Genomic DNA, 19,329 nt, shown 5'->3' with positions numbered 1-19,329 from the left:
CTTTTTCTGATCATGGCTTTCAGGTAGTCCAATTATTCTCACATTATCTCTTCTGGATCTGTTTTCCAGAGGAGTTGTATTTCTGACGAAGTATTTCATATTTTCTTCTTTTTTTCATTCTTTTGATTCTGTTCGACTGATTTTTGGTGTCCCACAAAGTTATTAGCTTCTATCTTCCCAATTCTAATTTTTAAGGCATTATTTTCTTCAGTAAGCTATTGTACCTCCTTTTCCATTTGAACAATTTTTTCTCTCATTTGGCCAATTGTATTTTTTAAGGAATTGTTTTCTTCAGTTAATTTTTGTGTTTCCTTCTCCAGGCTGTTGACTATTTTTTCAAAGTTTTCTTGCATAGCTCTCATTTCTTTCATTTCCTTTCCCATTTTTTTTTCTACCTCTGTCATTTGATTTTTAAATTACTTTTTGAGCTCTTCCAGGAAGGCTCTTTGAGACCAATTCATCTTCCCCTTGAGGCTTCACATGTAGGTATTTTGACAGTATTGTTCTCATCTAAATTGTGTTTTGGTCTTCCCTGTAAACATAGAAGTTCTCAACGATAAGAGCCCTTTTCTGTTTCTTACTCATGTTGTGGCTTATTTTTTACTTTCAAAGTTGAAGTCTGCTCCTGCGGCACAGGGGCCACTGTTGCAAACTTCTTGTGCTGGGGGATAGTGGCCTGGTCACTGGCTTTCTACTCTGAGGCCTCTGTGGCTTTTGGATTCCTCACCACCCTGGGCCTGCTCCCTGTGCTGGGATGGCTTGGCCTAGTTGTGCCTGTCCTTTGGGTGGTTCGCTAGCTGACAGTTGCCCTCTCAGCTGGGTTTGGCAGGTCTCACAATTGTCTGGCTACACCACCAGCCTGCTATGTCAGGACCAAGAGGCCTCAATTGCTGTGGCCAAGGGCCTCCAGCTGACTTGACCAGACCCCTCTGTGCTGTACTGCACTGCACTGACCTGAGCTGTGCTCCCCTTTCACCCAAGCAGGACTGACCTTTCCTGAAGTCTTCTAAATTATTTCGAGTTGGAAGATTGTGTCTCTATCTTTGTAGGTTCTGTAGTTTGAGAATACATTTAGAGGCTTGATTTGATATTATTATGAGGGAAACTCTGGAGAGCTCAGGCAACATCTGGGCTTCTCTCCATGATCTTGGTTCTGCCCCTTTTATTTCTTTTAAGGTTGAATTCTGCTCCTGGGATACTGTGTAAACTGTCCAGAGCTTCTTTTGCTGGGCCTGGGGGTGGAGACCAGCTTTCTGCTCTGAGGCATCAGCAGTATTGGTTCTGGAGGCCTCACACCTGGCCTGCTCTGCCACTAGCTGAGCTCAGGAACCTTGGTAGCTCAGCAGCTGATCTGTGCTATGACTAAGAGTCTTTTGCTGGCTTGCCCAAACACCCTTTTACCCAGATGGAACAGACCTTTCTGAAGATATTCTAGGTTATCTTAAGTCAGAAGATTGTTTCACTCCCCCTTTTTTTTTGGCAGGTTTTATAGCTCCCAAAATCTGTTGAGAGGCTTAATTTAATGTCATTTCTAAGGGAAATTTGGGAGGGCTCAGGCAGCTTCCTGGTTTAACTCCGTCATCTTGGCTTTGCCTCCAGAAGTCCTCACTGATAGGTTTTGAATGGAGGAATGATGTGAATTTTGTTGTTCAGTTATTTCAGTCATGTTTGAACTATGTGACCCCATTTTGGGGTTTTCTTCACAAAGACAATGGAGTGTCATTTGCCATTGCCTTCTCCAGCTCATTTTACAGATAAGGTACTAAGGCAAACAGGGTTAAGTGACTTGTCCAGGATTGTACCAAATGTCTGAGACCACATTTAAACTCAAGAAGATTAGTCTTCCTGATTCCAAGCCCAGTGTTCTATCCACTGTACCCCCTAGCTGCAATGATGTGATTAGGTCTCTTTGCAACTAAAATAAGTCTGGGAGTTGTGGGAAGGCTAGACTAGTGGGAAGAGAGAGTAGAGGTGGGTCATACTACTATCGGCCAGAGATATTGAATTGATTTGCTGACAAAATTCCAAACTATATTATTAAAGAGATGGTTAATAAATATCTACAAAATGGATGTAATATTCACAGAGCCAGTACACATTCATCAAGAAAAGGTCATACTAGATTAACCTAATTTCCTTTTTTTTTTTTTGATAGAGTTACTAAAGTGATAAATTAGCTTTACATTTAGTTTCCATGCTTTGGGGATCATTTGCATGGGAGTGATAGTTGAAACCACTGGCATAAATAGTAATGTCAAGTGAGAGAGTATAGAGTATGAATAAAAAAATACATCTTTTAAGCACCTACTATGTACTAGGCATTGTAGACACAAATACAAAATGGATAATTCTGGCCAGCAAGAAGTTTATAATCTAATAGAATTTTCTCTCTCTCTCTCTCTCTCTCTCTCTCTCTCTCTCTCTCTGTACACCCATACATACACATGTATAAATATATACAAGCATATAAATACAGACATATACATGTATATGTGTGTATATTAGGGTTTGGTGGATGGAGTAATATATGAATTGCAGCAGAGCAGATGGCAAAATGCATATGGTGGATGTTCTTAGGTTGGATAGCTATAGTGGGCTAGGTGAGTTTGTATTTACTCACCTAGGGAGCTAGGTGGCTTAGTGGATATAGCATTGGTCTTGGAGACAGGAAGATCTGAATTCAAATTTGGCCCTAGATACTTGCTAGTTGTGCAACTTTGGACAAAGTCACTTAGCTCCTCTCTGCCTCAGTTTCCTCAACTGTAAAATGAGGATAATAATAATACCTACCTCCCAGAGTTGTTGTGAGAATCAAATGAGATAATTTTATAAAGCACTTAATGCAGTGCCTGGTATGTAGTGGGTACTTAATAAATGCTTATTCTCTCCCTTTTTATTCACCAATTCAGCAAAAAACTTCCAGGAGTTCCAAAGCTGAGTGTATTCACTCTCCAAGGGAGAGGTAATGGCCTTATCATCTCAAGAAGACTAATGTGGATGATGCTTTTCCCAGGGGCTTTGGGATGGGTTGGGGAGAGGGCACCAGAGGCAGAGAAGATAAATAACAACAACAACAACAACTAACATTGCCATAGTGCTTATTATGTGCCAGGCACTGTGCTAAACACTATAATTTTTATCTCATTTGATCTTTGCAACAACCTTGTGACTGGTGCAATGGTTATCCCCGTTTTACAAGTGAGAAAACTGAGGCAAATAGATGTTATATGACTTGCCCAGCCTTACACAGCTAGTAAGTATATGAGGCTGACTTTGAGCTCATCTTCCTGACTCGGCACCCTATCTACTGAGTCACCTAGCTAGAAGATGACAAAATGCCAAGAGTGAATGGATGAAGAAAAGAGAGGCTGGGACAGAACTTTGAGGGGTCAGGAAGAGGAAGGTGAAACATTAAACAAGGCAGGAAAGGAGAACTTAAAAGAGTAAGGGGAAATCAGGACAACACAGTGAGAGGAATTTCCAGAAGGAGAGGGATTTGGCCATTGGTGATAAATGTTGCCTAGAGGGTGAAAAGTACCTGGACTAACAAAAGGACATTGTATTTAACTATTAGGTGGTCATTGGTGACCTATGAGAAGGAAGTATCACTGGGGTGGTGGGAATTTAAGCCATATTACAAGTTAGGAAGATAGAGTACAAGCAGGAAGAAACATCAATTTTTGACATTAAAAAAATGGTTGTGAGGGGAAAGGGAGAGATGGGATAGCCTATGGAGAAGGTAGAAGGGTCAAGAGACAACTTTTATAAGTTTCAGAAGATCTAAGTTTATTTTTAGGCAGATAGCAGGAAGAGTAGAAAGAGAGAAGATGACAAGGAGGAAACTGGGGAAATGGAGGAGTAAGAAGTCACAAGGAAGACAATATCATCAATAGGGAGAGAGACCTGTGATTTCATTGATGTAGGTACCTCCAAGATGAGGAAGCTCTCTTTACTAATGTAGGTCAATGCATTTCGATAGCTTATCATAATAGGAGTTGTTTGAGGACAGTGAGAGGTTAAATTACTTTCCCAGAATTCAGAGGCCCTACTTTAAGGCAAGTCTTCCTGGCTCTGAGGCCAGTTCACTATGCCACAATGCCTTCAATCTATCTATAACCATAGAAATGCTAAAAAGAAGCTAACCTATTAGAAATCCTCAAAAGACTGAAAGAAAAATTGAGTCACTCAAAGGAATAAGCAAATCCAAACAATAGTAGCTAACCTTCTTTTTCAATAAAAGATTACTGTGTATTTTTTTGAAAAGTTCAGGTGAAATGTTTAGAAAAATGGCATCTTCAAAAAATACCAAGAATAGCACCAGAAAAAGCTAGATTTTTCTTAATAAGGAATAATTGAAAGAATTAAATGGAAAAAAAAAGTTCGTTAAAAAACACAAGTTAAATATAAAGAAATCATTTTGTGGAATCTTGGGAAAATCAATACAAAATTCAACAGTTTGAAAATATCTTCAGAAAATATATACAAAAGAAACAAAAAAATCAAGCATGAGAACAATCTGGTAGAAATAATAGAAGAAGCAGAAACAAAATCTGGAAAAAATCACTCTTCTAGAGACAGTTTTGGAAGAAATATAGACAGAAGTGATATACCTGGATGGCAAAACAAAGATTAAGATTGATGAGGTGGCAGCTAGATGGCACAGTGGATAGAGCAACAGCCCTGGAGTCAGGAGGACCTGAGTTCAAATCCTGCCTCAGTGTGACCCTGGGCAAGTCGCTTAACCCCAATTGCCTCATTAAAAAAAAAAAAAAGAATGATGAGAATAGGGGCAGCTAGTGGCACAGTAGATAAAGCACCAGCCCTGCATTCAGGAGGACCTGAGTTCAAATCCAGCCTCAGACACTTGTCACTTGCTAGCTGTGTGACCCTGGGCAAGGTGCTTAATGCTCACTGTCCTGCAAAAAAAAAAAAAAAAAAAAAAAAAGAACGATGAGGCTTGCTAAAAGAAAAGCAGCTTTCTACTAAATATCAGGAAAACTTATAAGACAGTTTCTAAGAAATTTTGAATGTAGTTTTTTGAACTTTTGTAGTAATTTTGAACAGTTTGCTAATGAACCAAATTTCTAACTCAGGGGTGAACTCAGAATTAAATTTATTCAATCCAAGCTTTTGAAGCATAAATATTACCATCACATATCAGATCCATTACCAGGTCTTGTTGATTCTACCTTCACAATATTTTTCACAATCACCCCCTTCTCACCACTCACATGACCCTTACAGTCATTCAGGCCTTCATCTCCTCTTGCTTGGCAGATTTCAATAACCTCCTTATGGTATTCCTGCCTTTATTCTCTCCCCTCACCAAGATATCTTATACATAGTACCTAAAGGGGCATTCCTAAAACATGTGTCTGTCCATGTCACTTCCTTGTTTAGCAAATAGGGAATGTGGATACTCTCTATTACTTCTCAGATAAAATACACTCTCCTCTTTGGCATTTAAAGCCATCGATGAACTCTCTCCAACTTACCTCTCCAGGCTTACTACATATACTCCCTTTCTCACATTCTTCCATCTGGCCAAATTGACCTTACTCTTCATTAAGTGCAACATTCTATCTCTAAGGTCCGTGCCTTTCTTTAGTTGGGTATCCTGTATGCCTGGGATGTATCTACCTTTGCCTTTTGGGATCACTACTTTCTTTCATTAGGATCAAGTATCGACATTTATTCAGCTTTTAAATCCCTTTGAAATCTGTCTCTACACTAATTCACCATCATTCCCTCTTTTTTAAATTTTTTTTTCTGTTTAGAATTTCCTTTTCCAAATTACATGTAAAAACAAATTTTGACATCAGTTTTTTAAAACTTTGTGTTCCAACTTCTCTTCCTCCCTCCCTTCCCACCCCCCTACCTCCAAGAACTCAAGCAATTCAATATGTTATACATGAGTAGACAGGGAAAACATCTCCACATTAGCTAGGTTTTGAGAGAAAACAAATAAAAACAAAACTTCAGATTAAGGAATTGTCAAAAAAAGTTTTTCAATCTGTTTTCAGATACCATCAGTTCTTTTTCTATGAATGGATTGCAATTTTCGTAAGTCCTTCAGAGTTATATTGGATCATTGACTTGCTGAAAATAACCACGTCCTTCCCAACAGATCATCTGTTATTTTGTATACAGTATATTTCACTCTGCTTCAGTTCATGTAGGTCTTTCTAGTTTTTTTTTTTTGATAGCATCCTGTTCATCATAACTTTTATGTAGTACCTTAAACTTGACAAAGAATTTTCTTCACAATAGCCAAGCAAAGTAGGTATTATACATTTTGCCATTATAGTCACTCATCATAGCTACTTCCCTCCATCCTATTCCCTTCCCATTATATTTACTCTTTTTTCTATCTTCTTTTAGCCTATTCCTCCTCAGAAGTGTTTTGCTTCAAACTGCCCCCTCTCCCACTCTGCCCTCCCTTCTTTCACCCTTCCCTTCTTATCCTCTTCCCCTCCTACTTTCCTGTAGGGTTAAATAGATTACTCCTCCTAATTTGGTGTGTATGTTATTCCCTCCTTGAGCCCACTCTGTTGAAATTAAGGTCTTTGAGCTAATTCTGTGTTCTAAATTTTTCTTCCTCCCTCCCTCCTCAACCCTCCCTATGAAATCAAGGAATTCAATATAAGTCATTGTAAGGAGCTAAAATTCTAGCTATACTATATAAAATCTAATGAGTGGTCACCAATAAATTATAAGCTTTAGCAAGAGTATTTAAGTGTTTAAGTATTTATTAAAGAGCATTAGGATCAGAGAGAAAGGTAAAAATCTAACTATTTCTAAGAGACCCCATAATCCAACCTGCCATGGCAAGGTCAGGAACAAAAAGGGCCCAACACTTCCTCCTTCCTCCCAGAAGCCTCCTGTGAAACTGAAATCATCCCCCACACATAGCTTCAAGCTAATTGGCTGGTAGCTTTGATAGACAGTACCCATTAGCAAACATTACTTCCTGACGCCAAAGAAAACCACATGGCTTGCCCTCAGATGCCTTCTCCTCATGGCAGAGTTTTCCTACTGTAATAATCCAGCAGGTGGCATCATTCCAATCATTACATCATACATGTGCAGTTATGCAGAACATCTTCACCCTCCTCAAAATTGTTTTGCTTTCAACTGCTCCCTCACCCAATCTGCCCTTCATTCCCCTCTTCTCACGCCCCACCTTATCTCCTTCCTCTCCCACTTTCCCTCAGGGCAAAAATATATTCCTATACCCCCTTGCGTATGTATGTTATTCCCTCTTTGAGCCAATTCTGATAATAGTAAGGTTCAGTCACTCCCCCACTCCTTCCTCCTCTTCCCGTCCCCTCCATAAGCTTTTTTCTTTTTCCTTCATGTGAGCTAGCCCTCCCCAGTCCACCTCTCCCTTTCCCCCTCCCCCAGTGCATTCTTCCTACCCCTCAACCCTATTTTAAAGATGTCATCATGGGTTAGCTGGGTGGCACAGTGGACAAAGCACCAGCCCTGGACCCAGGAGGCCCCAAGCCCAAATCCAGCTCCAGACATAAAACAGCCCATGCTGCTTGCCCCACAAAGAACAGGATAAGCCAAAAATAAATGCTTTACTGATATCACCCCTTCATATTCAGTTCAGATATGTGTCCTCTGTCTAAGTGTATTCCTTTCAGCTACCCCAATACTGAGAAAGTTCTTATGAGTTAGAAGTGTTATTTTCCCATGTAGGAATGTAAACAGTTTAATCTTTAATCTTCCAATATTCCTCATGATTCCTTCTTCCTGTTTCCTGCTTCTCTAGAGTCTTGTATTTGAAAGTAAAATTTTCTATTAAGTTCAGGACTTTTCATCATAAATGCCAGAAAGTCCTCTTTTTCATTGAAGTCCCGTTTTTTCCTCTAAAAGAATATAATCAGTTTTGCTGGGTACATGGTTCTTGGCTGTAGTGCCAGTTCCTTTGCCTTCTGGAATATCATATTCCATGCACCAATAATTCTCAACTTTCTTTGCTTGCTCATCTTGCCATCTTTTACTTGACTTTTTAACTCCCTCTTGCAGTGGGGCCCTACTTCCAAGCTTCATTTACTGAAGCTTCAGAGGGTCCCAGGTGTTTTGGTTTGAAGGAGGGCAGATTTTTCTCTCTCCTGGCCTGTTCTCTGGTATGAAGATAACCTCAAGCCAATTTGCTAATTAACAAGCCTGAAGACCTTTGTGTGCTGTGGTGGTTCTTAGCTTCTAACAGGTCTGTGCCCCTTCCCCACCCGGGCCTCCTGCTGCTCAAGATTTCTTCCTGGTTTCTTGCTGGGGTTGGGATAGCTGAATTTATTCCCCACCACCCTCCTGCTAGCCATTCAGCCCTCTCACTTGACCATAAGTTTAGTTCCAGAAAATGCTGGTGCTGCAGTTGATTCAGAGGCTCGGGGTAAGTTCCTTTTGTGCAGCGTGCCTGGTGTCTGTGTTGGTGCAATCATAGGCTTAGAGTCTGCTCACAGCTCAACACTGACCCCTTTAATCTGTTTTTGGCTAGAAAATAATCTCAGCCTGTCTTTTTGTGGGTTTTATTGCTCCAGGGGTTATTTTATTGCTGTTTTGGGGGTAATTGTGTCAGGAGCTCTGTGTGTTTAATGTCTTTCATCCTACTAGTTTCCTTCAAAACAAATATCACTTTCTGCTTGAAGCCCTTCCCAAGTTCCCAGTTACTGGTGCCTTCCCTCCACCCCCAATTCACCTTCTATTTATATTTATTTGTATATTATTACACACAAACACACACACACAAACACACAAACACACACACACACACACACACTGTCTCCCCTTTAAAAATATAAGCTCCTTGAGGGCAGAGGCTGTTTCATTTTTGTCTTTGTATCCCCAGGGCCTTTCTAAAGTTGCAAATTTGAATTCAAATTAGAAAGAGTTAATAAAAAAATATTGGCATATAAGAAAATTTAAAACAATATGTGGATTAAAGAACAAATTCTAGAAATAATAACAGTATATTAAGGACAAAATATATACACAACAACAAAATTTATGGAAGCAAGATAAGTGTTCTCTGATCATTTTATTAAAGATAAAAAGAGAAAATTAAATTAATTTTGCTTTTTAAAAATAAGAAAAATGAATGAATACACTCCAAACAACACAAAGTAAGGTACCATCAAAATAAAAGGAAAAATCATATAATCTTAATCCTTGTTTTACTTTCCAGGGCCTTCACTTCTGTCCAAAGTTGTCTCCAGTTGAATTAATTTTCTGTCTTGTTTTTCTACATTCTTTATCATTGTCAACAGATTGTCTTCAAGTTCTGTCATGTGTGCCTATGTATATATATTCAAAAATATATAACATAAATGTACATGTACATATAGGTTATGCATATGAATATTATAATATATTATATATACATTTTAATATAAGCACAAATGTCTTATCAAGCTATATCTATCTATATCTAGAAATGTGTTATTCCTGTTCCTGCAACAGGGTAAAAACATTTTGTCTAATTATATAATTCCTGAATCATATATTTATACCACTTTTGGTATAAAGGTCACTGTTAATAATATTGTGGGACCTCCTTCTGTCCATTATGCATCTTTCCATTGCCATTTGAGTGATGCATAGTTTTGATCATCCAGACAGTATGACATTCCTGATTTCTAGTCATAAACATCCCTAGAAGAACACTGGTGCTAAAAGATTTGGTTCTCTATCTGAATGTCTTGTACAATTTCCCAAATTCAATTCAATCTGTATTCTTTCTCCAAGTCAATTCTGGGTTGAGCTCATTGTCCATGTGCAATGCTTGTTCAAGATAAGTGTAGTAGCTGTGTGATGCTGAGCAAGACACTTAACCCTCACTGCTCTGCAAAAAAAAAAAAGTGTAGTGATGGATTGTGTCAGACAGTTACTTGTTCATTCAAATGCATATTATAGTCTGGACAATAGGAATTATTCAGTTCTTTAATCATTGGGCTTTATCTGAGTTGTCTTTTAGTTCCTGAGTTGTCTTTTAGTTGTGGTAGTTATTGTTCTGCTCCTGCTTTCTTCATTCAGTCTCAGTTCACAGAAGGCCATTCTTTAAAAAAAAAAATCAGACTAAGGTAGGAATTAAGTTAAAGTCTCCTATTTTGGCTTACTTGGTAGACATTTATTTTGTAGAAACTAGTTGTTGGCTACCCACTGTCCCTCACAACCTGGTATTTCCTTCTCTAATTAGAAATAGGAAATTATTAAAATTCTTCATGTTAGCATGGTTTGGAGTGTCATTGAGCAGCTGCTGGATGGCAAGATTGCCATAGTTGTGGTAGTTGTAGTTCCATCTGTCCAGGCCATTCAACTTTGCAAAATTGAAATGTGTTGAAAAAGAACTCAACACTCTGTCATTGTGAGATCTAGTCCTTTCATAAGACATACACATTTGCCTTCAAATAATTCCTATCTTTTTCTATTATCCACATCTGCTTAGGTGAGCACTATAATCATGACTTTCTTCTCTTTTGTGGTGATGGGGGACAGTCCAGATCTATGATATCATCTATTTTACAGAGGGAAAGTTCCTTCTACCCCTGCATACCAGCAACTTCTCTAGAACTTGTGGTCTTCAGAGAGAGATTTGGATACTGAGAGGTCCCATAACTAGTAGGTGTCAATAGAAAAATATAAACTTGATCCTTTCTTATTCCTTGTTGGCCTTTTATCTATCACACCCTGCTGCATCTCAGTAATGACAGGAATAGAGGCTGGACCTGTGCTTTCCTTGGTATAGGGAATTTCCAGATGAGGAAACTTCCTCTATCAATGAAGGTTGACATCTTCCTAAAAAATTTTAGTCAGAGAGTTGCCTAGTGACCTGAGAGGTTAAGGGTTTTGCCCAAGGGTCACATCTACATTATTTACCAGAGATGGTTCTTGAAATGTCTCTTCTTCCTATCAGGCCAGCTATCTGCCCATTAATCTATGTTGTCTCCTATGGTACATTTTCCATATGTATTTCAGTACTGTTTTGATAATAACAATAATACAAATGACTGTGTTTTGTAGAAACTGGATTGAGCTTACATAAAAAAAAATTCTCCAGCATACCATTGAATCTGTGATCTCATTCACTTCAGAGTTTCTTCTAACAATTTACATTGTAATTCTTTCATACCTCTCCATCCTATAAGATGTAATTACCCATGCCCTCCTATGTGTTCACTACAAGGACTCCACCCAATATAATGGAGGACTTCTTCCCTTTCACTTGACATCAAGAGAGTACTGATAGGGAACTCTGGATGGTCACTTGTTGTCCTTCAAGTGACAAGCCTATCTTCTTATTACATATTTCCTTGATGACATCTTTTACTCCTTTTTTTAAGACAACCCATGAAATAAAAATATAATGCAATAAATACATGTTAAGATTCTAACTGTTACTTATATGTACTTACATATAAGAGGTGAACTGAGTGAAACTTTTGTTTTTCAGATCATTCTACGTACAATTGTTGTTGATTCCTCGCAGGCTCCCCTGCTTTACTCAAAGAAATTTGACTGTCTAGGGAGAAGAATGCCACTCAATGCCTATGCCCTTGATTTCTATAAACATGGCTCTCTGAAAGGATTAGAACAAGATAACAGGTAGGTAATGATTTTTTATAGTTAGGAATTCAAATTAATCACATTGCATAAAATGGATCTCCCTTTGCAGAGTTATGTCAAGGAAAATTAAATTGTGGCCATTTTCTTAGTGGTGCACACTTGTTGACAGTTAACTTTTTTTTTGGTGGGGCAATAAAGGTTAAGTGACTTGCCCAGGGTCACACAGCTAGTAAGTGTCAAGAGTCTGAGGCCAGATTTGAACTCAGGTCTTCCTGAATCCAGGGCCAGTGCTTTATCCACTGTACCACCTAGCTTCCCTTGACAGTTAACTTTTATATACCCTCTTTGAAATAAGGATAGGTCTATTGAGTTAAGCATAGAATTTATGTATGAATATATGATTTTGTCAGGGTTTGGAACTCCTCACACTAATCTCCTATGACTTAGTGACTATGTATTTGAGAGGTCCAGAGAGATAGAGTTGCCCTGGGTTGTATGGTTAATAAACGTCAGAGGCAAGATTTGAACCAAGGTTTAATGACCTAGAGTGCAGTATTCTACTGAGAAAGTTGAATTGAAATTGTCTGTTACAATTTTGTCCTTTAATAGCTCAAGTCATGATTTTCTGTCTCTGGACTTGGTTCAGAATTCAGCTAGCCTGTCATGGGTTAATTTTTAAAATCCAGCTCTCTTGGTAAACACTAATCTATTCTTGCCTTATGGAATATAGCTGTCTTTGAATGTGTGTGACTCTATTATCTTTACACCATAAAGCTATCCTTTTAAGGATATCTGGTTTGCTGTCCAAAAGTCTGGCTCAGTATCTTGTACTCTCAGGAGGGAAGTAGAGCATTGTTGCTAGGCCCCAATTACCAAATTTCCAAACAGTCATATTGTTCCTTATGCCTCAGATTTGTAACTAAGCATGCTATCCTCAATCCCATCATGTCATCTGTCCTGTCCCATTGTTTGTTCTGTTCTCCCCAAAACCTATAAAAGGGGAGCTTGGGGTATTTGGCATAAATGGAGGCAAACCAGTGACCCATTTATTGAAAGGCAGCATGCTCCTGTTAATAAATGTTCTCTTGCTTGAAGAAACATGCCTCAGTTAACCTTTTTGTTAAATTTTGACCATGATACTACTACTGTGTATTACTGCTTCTGATATAGACACTTAAAATGAAACTTAAAGATTTGAAATAATTGTTCCATTTCTTAAAACGGTTAATGATAGACAATAATTAATACAATCTACATTCTCAATTTTCTGTGCTAGTGAAGATAGCAGAGCTAATTTTTTAAAAGGTGGGTTATCCCAATTGTTGCCTTCCCTCCTCTTTCCTCAATTATTTAGTGTGGGTGGGAAGGAGAAATCTCTAGAACTGATTAGCAAAGGAATTAGTTTCAGAGTCTATTTGAGCTATGAAGGTTAGCCCTGTTCCAGTTTTGTAGAAGGGAAACCATACAGGAATAATGTGAGCAGAGATTGACATCTGAGATCAAACAACTAGACTATCTCACTCTGTGATATCAGCTTCCAGGATTCCATTTTCACCTTAATGAAGAATATTCCCAGACTTATATACCCATTCTTTGTGTCTCTCATGAGCTACAGGCATTCATCTTCAAATGCCTCTTAGACACAATCTTTATATATCATAAGTATTCTAAACTAAGTATGTCCAAAAGAGATTTTCCCCCTCAAAAATTCCACACCTTTTTTTTCCTCCCCTGTTATTATTGAGGGTACCACTATCTTCCTAGTTATCTGGACTCAAAGCCATGGCTTTGCTCTCAATTGCTTATTCTTGCTCACACTAGATATCTAGTCTGTTGCCAAATAGTATTTTTTCTACTTTCATAATGCCTCTTATGTATGTCCCATTCTCTCCAAAATCATCAACTATTACCTAGATTACTACAATATTCCTCTAACTCATCTCCCTGTCTCAAGTCTTTCTCCACTCCAATTCATCCTACAGTCAGCTGCCAAAGAGATTTTGGCTGCGTCATCTCCCTGTTTAATAGTATCATGAAAACTTAGAATCAAAGGAATCCAGGCAGTGAGAAGGTGGCCAGTATCAAATGCTACAGAGAGGTTGAGATAGATAATAATTGAGAAATTGAGATTTATAATTAAGAGATCATTGATAAATTTTGGAAAGAACAATTTAGTTGAATGATGAGGTTAGCTACAAAAGGCTGAGAAGTGAGTGAGAATACAAGTGAAAGCAGACTGTGTACAATTTTTTCAAAGAAAAGGAGGAGAGGTTTAAAATAATAGTTGGAGTAGGATCTAATTTAAGCATGATGATACTTGGATAGATTTGTAGGAGAATAGGGTAATGGAGTTTGGAGATGAGAAAATGAGATTGAAGATAAAGGTGGATATGATGATCATGGGGGACAAAGATAGAAGAACTCTAGCTAAGTCCTATCATTCCATGGATGGAAAACAAAACCCAACAACAACAACAACAACAACAACAACAACAACAACAAAACTGGCATCAAGAAATATGCAATGACATGCCCAAAATTTTGCAGATAGTAAAGTGGCAGGGCCAGGCTTCTAACCCAGGTTTTTGCATTGCAACTGATATCAGTTAACTAGGGATTAGGGCAAGTTTCCTGGGGGAGGTGACTTTTGAATGGAAATTTAAAGGATCAGTAGCATTTTATATACAAGAGATGTGTAAGCACTGAAGTCTTTTTAGACATAGGGAATAATTTAAGCAATAGTACCAAGGGTGAATAGTGTAGGACCTATATGGCAATAAGAAGCCATTTAGTTTTATTGGAAAATAGCATAAGAGAAGATTCTAGACTTGTTTTGTTGTTGTTGAAGTAACTTTTAGTTAAGGGAACTTTCTCTAACAATACAGGTCAGCACCTTCAATGCAACTTTCTTGAGTTGCCTAGGATACTGAGAGGCTACTTATTCAGGGTCACACAGCCAATGTGTGCCATTCAGGACTTGATCTCAAGTCTCCCTGAAAGCTGACTCTCTATCTACTACACCAAGGCATCAGACTCTTGAGACAGGGTATGCATGTTGGAAAGTAGTATTTATTTTGAAATCACTTTATATTTATACACACACACAGAGGTATGTATGCATGCCTTGTATTTACTAACTTGTGTATATATTATACTTCCGAGTGGAATGTAAATTTTTCAAGGTCATAGACTGGCTCCTTTTTGTCTGTATACTTAGAAAAGAGTTGCTATTACTTTGATCTCCTGAAAATCCTTTTTCCTAGACGGTGGGTCTCATGATTCTCTAAACCTTTATCCAGAGTCATACTCAAAACCTCAGAGTACCTGCCCTAACTCCAAAACTCTGAAGCTGGTCTAGGGCATGAGCTGCTAGTCATGAAAGCTAATTATATTTTATATTAGTTCTCCATTCAATGCCTGATTGGAAAAAATGTTCCTGGCATAAAATAGTCACTTAATAAAAGAATTAAGTTGAGTTTAACCAAATCATTGAAAGGAACATTGGCACCAAATCTAGGAGAGAGAAGAGTGTGAATGTTTTTTGGTATGCAGTAAGAAACTATTAAAGTTTCTTGATTAGGGGAGTCACATATCTAGACTTGTGAATAAGCAAGATTAAACTGACAGTAGAATGCATGATAGCTCAGAAAGGAGAGAATAGAGATGAGATGACTTTTTAGAAGGTTATTGAATTGGTACAGGCAGAGGGTAAAGTGGAGCCTGTATTAGGCTGCTAGCCATGGAAATAGAAAGGAGGTGATTGATATGAGATGGATTGTACAGGTAGGATTAAAAAGTCTTGTATAAGTATAAAGGTTGAGGGAGAGTGAAGAAGTTGAGTTGACCAGTTCACTGGTCATCAGCCAAATGATCAAAATGAGAGAAGGCTAGGAGGCAACATGGAAGACAGTCAGGGTGAGGAAATGGGGAATGTTAACCAGTTAAAGAACCAATTCCAGGCAGATCATTTGGTGGAAAGTAGTATGCTAACTACACCTAAAACTAAAGAAGGAAGAGCTATGGTCTCAGAGAATGGGAATCTTCCATGCCCATGATTTTGGAAACTGGGACAGGAGCTTAGAAAGTCTCTATTATATTTGCTCTCTAATCAGATTTTAAGCATGATGAGATCAGGTAGGAAGAACTTAAAAGGAATGGGAAAACAAAAGCATATTGTGGAGATAAGCAGCTACAGTTATAAATTAAGTCAGTAAGAGTAAAGAAATTATTTTTACATGTTTATTAATTTAAACATTTTGTTTTGTTTAGGATCACTGAAGGTGAAGCTTACCATTTGCTGAAAGATTTTTCCCTCATTCTTCAATCTATCAGGTATTCTGTACAAAAATTTTGATCTTATGTTCCAATAAGATCACTTCTATCTTTGCTGGGATTGCCTTTGTTGTCGGATCCCTTCTAGTGGGCCATTATTTCCCCACCCCACCTGGATGAGGCCAGAATTGTGACCCCTTTGGAATAACCCCACAAAGACATGAACCCTTAGCAGAATCTTGCTACTGCTTAGCCTTTCTAAGAAACCCTTCATAGAGATTCCTTGAGGACATAATTCCTTACTCCATCCAGAGCAGTGGTAAGACCAGGCTGAAGCTGGTATAGGACCTGAGTTCTTTCTTGTAGGTCCCTTCTTTCCACATATAGATATATTCCCCCCCCCACAGGGCAATGAGGGTTAAAGTGACTTCCCCAGGGTCACACAGCTAGTAAATGTGAAGTGTCTGAGGCCGGATTTGAACTCAGGTCATCCTGAATCCAGGGCCAGTATTTTATCCACTGTACTACCTAGCTATCCCTCCTTTCCATTTATATTGCTACTACATTGGTATAGGCCCTCATCATCTTACACCTGGATTATAATAATACCTGGTTGTTCTCCCTGCCCCAAGTCTCTCCTTACTCAACTCCATCTGCCACTCAGCTGCCAAAGTAATTTTCATTCCAAATCTGATAAGCACTTAGCACAGTGCTTGGCATATAGTAGGTGCTATTTAAATGCTAGCTATTATTATTTCCTAGAGAACTGGTCTGATTATATCAAATATCCTCTCAACCCCCCTCCATTCAATAAACTCATGTGGATCCCTGTTGCCTTGAGGATAAAGAAAAGGAAATATAAAGTCTTATCTTTGACCCTTAAAGCCCTTTCCAACTTGTGTCTTTCCTACCTTTCCAGTCTTCTTAAACTTTACCTCCTCCATGAGACAATGGCCTTCTTGCTCTTTCTTAAATTCCATTTCCTGACTCCAGGCCCTTCCAGTGACTATCTTCCATGCTTGGAGGGCTTTCTCCTCATCTCTTGATCTTGACTTCCATGGTCTCTGTCTTCTTTGCTCAAAGCCTGCCTTTTGCAAGAAGCTTTTTACAGTCTTCCCAACACCTCCCCAGTACTTTACCTCCTGCCCTTAGACCTCTCACCTCGGTTTCCACATTTACAAAATGAGTTGATTAGACTAGGCAACCTCTAAGTTCTCCCCCAGATCTATGATCCAAGATTCTATGACCAGTACACACATTTTATAAAGAAATTGAGACCCATATGACTTGTTTACCTCACACACCAAATGAATGGCAATCACTACCTGAGCCTAGATCTGGCTCTCCTTACAGTGCCTTTTCTAACAGGGTATCATTAGGACTATTTTTTTTTCAACCCTGACACAAACCAAGCCATTAAAGACAATATGATAAGAATCTAGTGACAAGATTTGGGGACTATTAATCAGGAATCCCATATCTTTTAACACCTTAGGAAAATTAGAAGCCCCTGAAATCCTGATTTGCATTTTATATATTGTTTTTGTCTGACCGTTTGAGTTTGTAATACCATATGAATCAAGCCCAGCAATGGAGTTCTCTGCTAGGGAAATCTCTCTCAGGCAGGGAAGGTATTCAGCCTTTCTAATAACACTGGAGGATAGAGGCACAATATCTTGTAGATTTCTCTTAGCATCCTTGAATGCTATTTCTACTTTCAGCTTCCTTTATGAGGAAAGTCTGAAAATGTCCTCTTAGAGGACAGGCAGTAAAAAGAAAGTTTGCTGTTCTTGTTGGGGCAGGAGGTGGGAGAGACAGAATCTAACTACCTAGGGTTTGTGAAACCTAGAAAATATTAATCATGGAGAGGAAATTGATTTTTTCAATGGAATTCTCCTGTTTCAGAAAGGAAGTTCTCTCAAAACATCAAAAAATCTGTGGTCTTTTGGCAGGGTCACTGTGGAAATAACTGTCTTCTTAGGATTGCTCATAATTTTCTTTAAATTTCTTCTGCAAATTGGGGACAAAACCAAGACTTCTGGAGAAAATACAAAGTTGGGGAAGAGTGTTACTAATAACTTAAAACCTTGCCTAACCAGACAGCTAGGAAGATAATTTTTCAAGATGTGCGTAAACGTATAACTTTTTCCCCTTCTCTCCTACAGTGTTTCTTTAAGGGAACTATGTGAAGATGAGGCTGACAATGTGGTGTTAGCATTTGAACAACTTAGTAACAGCTTCAGAGAAAAACTGGAAAAAGTCTAAGAATTTCTGTCCTGGTACCCACCAGGTGAAGTTTCTTTAAGTCTCTTCTTACTTTTGTATAAATCCTCATGCTTGGATGTTGTGTTTTTTGACAGTTTGTTAGCTCAAGTTTCAAATCTGGTTGCATAATACTGTATACCTTTCAACCTACCATTCAGGTTTTTTTTCTAAGGCAGATTCTGTCCTAGAACTTAAGTCACTTTTTACTTAAATTTTACTTAATTCTTAATGGAGAAAGGAGAGCCTCTAGCCTCTACGCCTTTAGCATAAAGAACTGCAGTGTGGTTGAAAATTGTCTGCAGCTTATAGACTTAAAACACTGCCTGGAACACTGAGAGGTAATGACCTCTGCCACACAGCTTGTTTGTGTTAGAGGCAAGGCTTAAAGCCAACTTGACTCCAAAATTGACTCACTAACCATTGTACCATATTGACTCTCAATTTACTCATACTGCCAAGGAATAATTCAAAGGAGCTCCTGTAAGCACTCTGGGAATTAAAATATTGATTGGGCTTTGAGTAGCTTACAATAGATGTGAAAGGTTTGCTCCAAATAGCCAAAATTTTCTGGCACATGATGATGATGACGATGATGAGAACACATTAGTTTAGTGCTTATAAGGTTTATAAAGTCATTTCCTTCAGACAAAATTCCATACAAACCCATATAAAATGATGATATTTTGGGGATGAGAAAATTGAAGGAAACTAGTGGCCCCAGGACAGGCTACATTTTATTTGCATGAAATAATGCTTTCCCAATGTTAAATCAAAATGTTGACTTCATTACCGAGAATGGTGTTGTAAAAATAGTTTAGTGTCTGTCTGTCTCTCTCTCTCTCTCTCTCTCTCTCTCTCTCTCTCTCTCTCTCTCTCTATATATATATATATATATAAAGGAAAATTAATATATGCCTTGAATTCTTAGCTCAATATTTTATCTTGATCTCAATCTGTTATTTCATTCAGCTATAGAGATCTCCCAATGTGTAATCTCCCTCCAACAACTAATCGCAATATTTAGTATTAGAGAGATGTCCAGATTTAATGCTAGGTTTAATGATTTGTTATGTGATCATGGGTTCACATAACTAAGTGGGCATCAAAGCCAGGGCATGAAACCAGGTCTCTTTTGACTCTACTGACTGGCTATAAGCAACATAAAATGACATTTAAAGTTAAGGTTCATTCAGTTAAGTTTTCATTGTAAGGGGTTTTTGGAAT

At 38.3% G+C, this 19,329-nt stretch overlaps 1 protein-coding gene across 1 annotated transcript in view; it reads left to right on the top strand.

Annotated features, from left to right (window-relative positions):
• The window catches only part of DDX60 (DExD/H-box helicase 60), a 139,712-nt gene extending 120,755 nt beyond the window's left edge, over positions 1 to 18,957 (top strand). Inside the window, exons 36-38 of the mRNA XM_043971751.1 lie at positions 11,456 to 11,607; positions 15,838 to 15,900; positions 18,006 to 18,957. Coding sequence (XP_043827686.1) covers positions 11,456 to 11,607; positions 15,838 to 15,900; positions 18,006 to 18,105 — 315 coding nt within the window. The 3' untranslated portion in view covers positions 18,106 to 18,957. The remainder of the gene's footprint in view (positions 1 to 11,455; positions 11,608 to 15,837; positions 15,901 to 18,005) is intronic.
• The last annotated feature ends 372 nt before the right edge of the window (positions 18,958 to 19,329 follow it).

Source organism: Dromiciops gliroides, chromosome 6 (assembly GCF_019393635.1).
Source record: "Dromiciops gliroides isolate mDroGli1 chromosome 6, mDroGli1.pri, whole genome shotgun sequence".
Classification (NCBI taxonomy): domain Eukaryota; kingdom Metazoa; phylum Chordata; class Mammalia; order Microbiotheria; family Microbiotheriidae; genus Dromiciops; species Dromiciops gliroides.
Note: the sequence above shows the minus strand (reverse complement) of the source record. Positions and strands in the feature narration are given on the sequence as shown.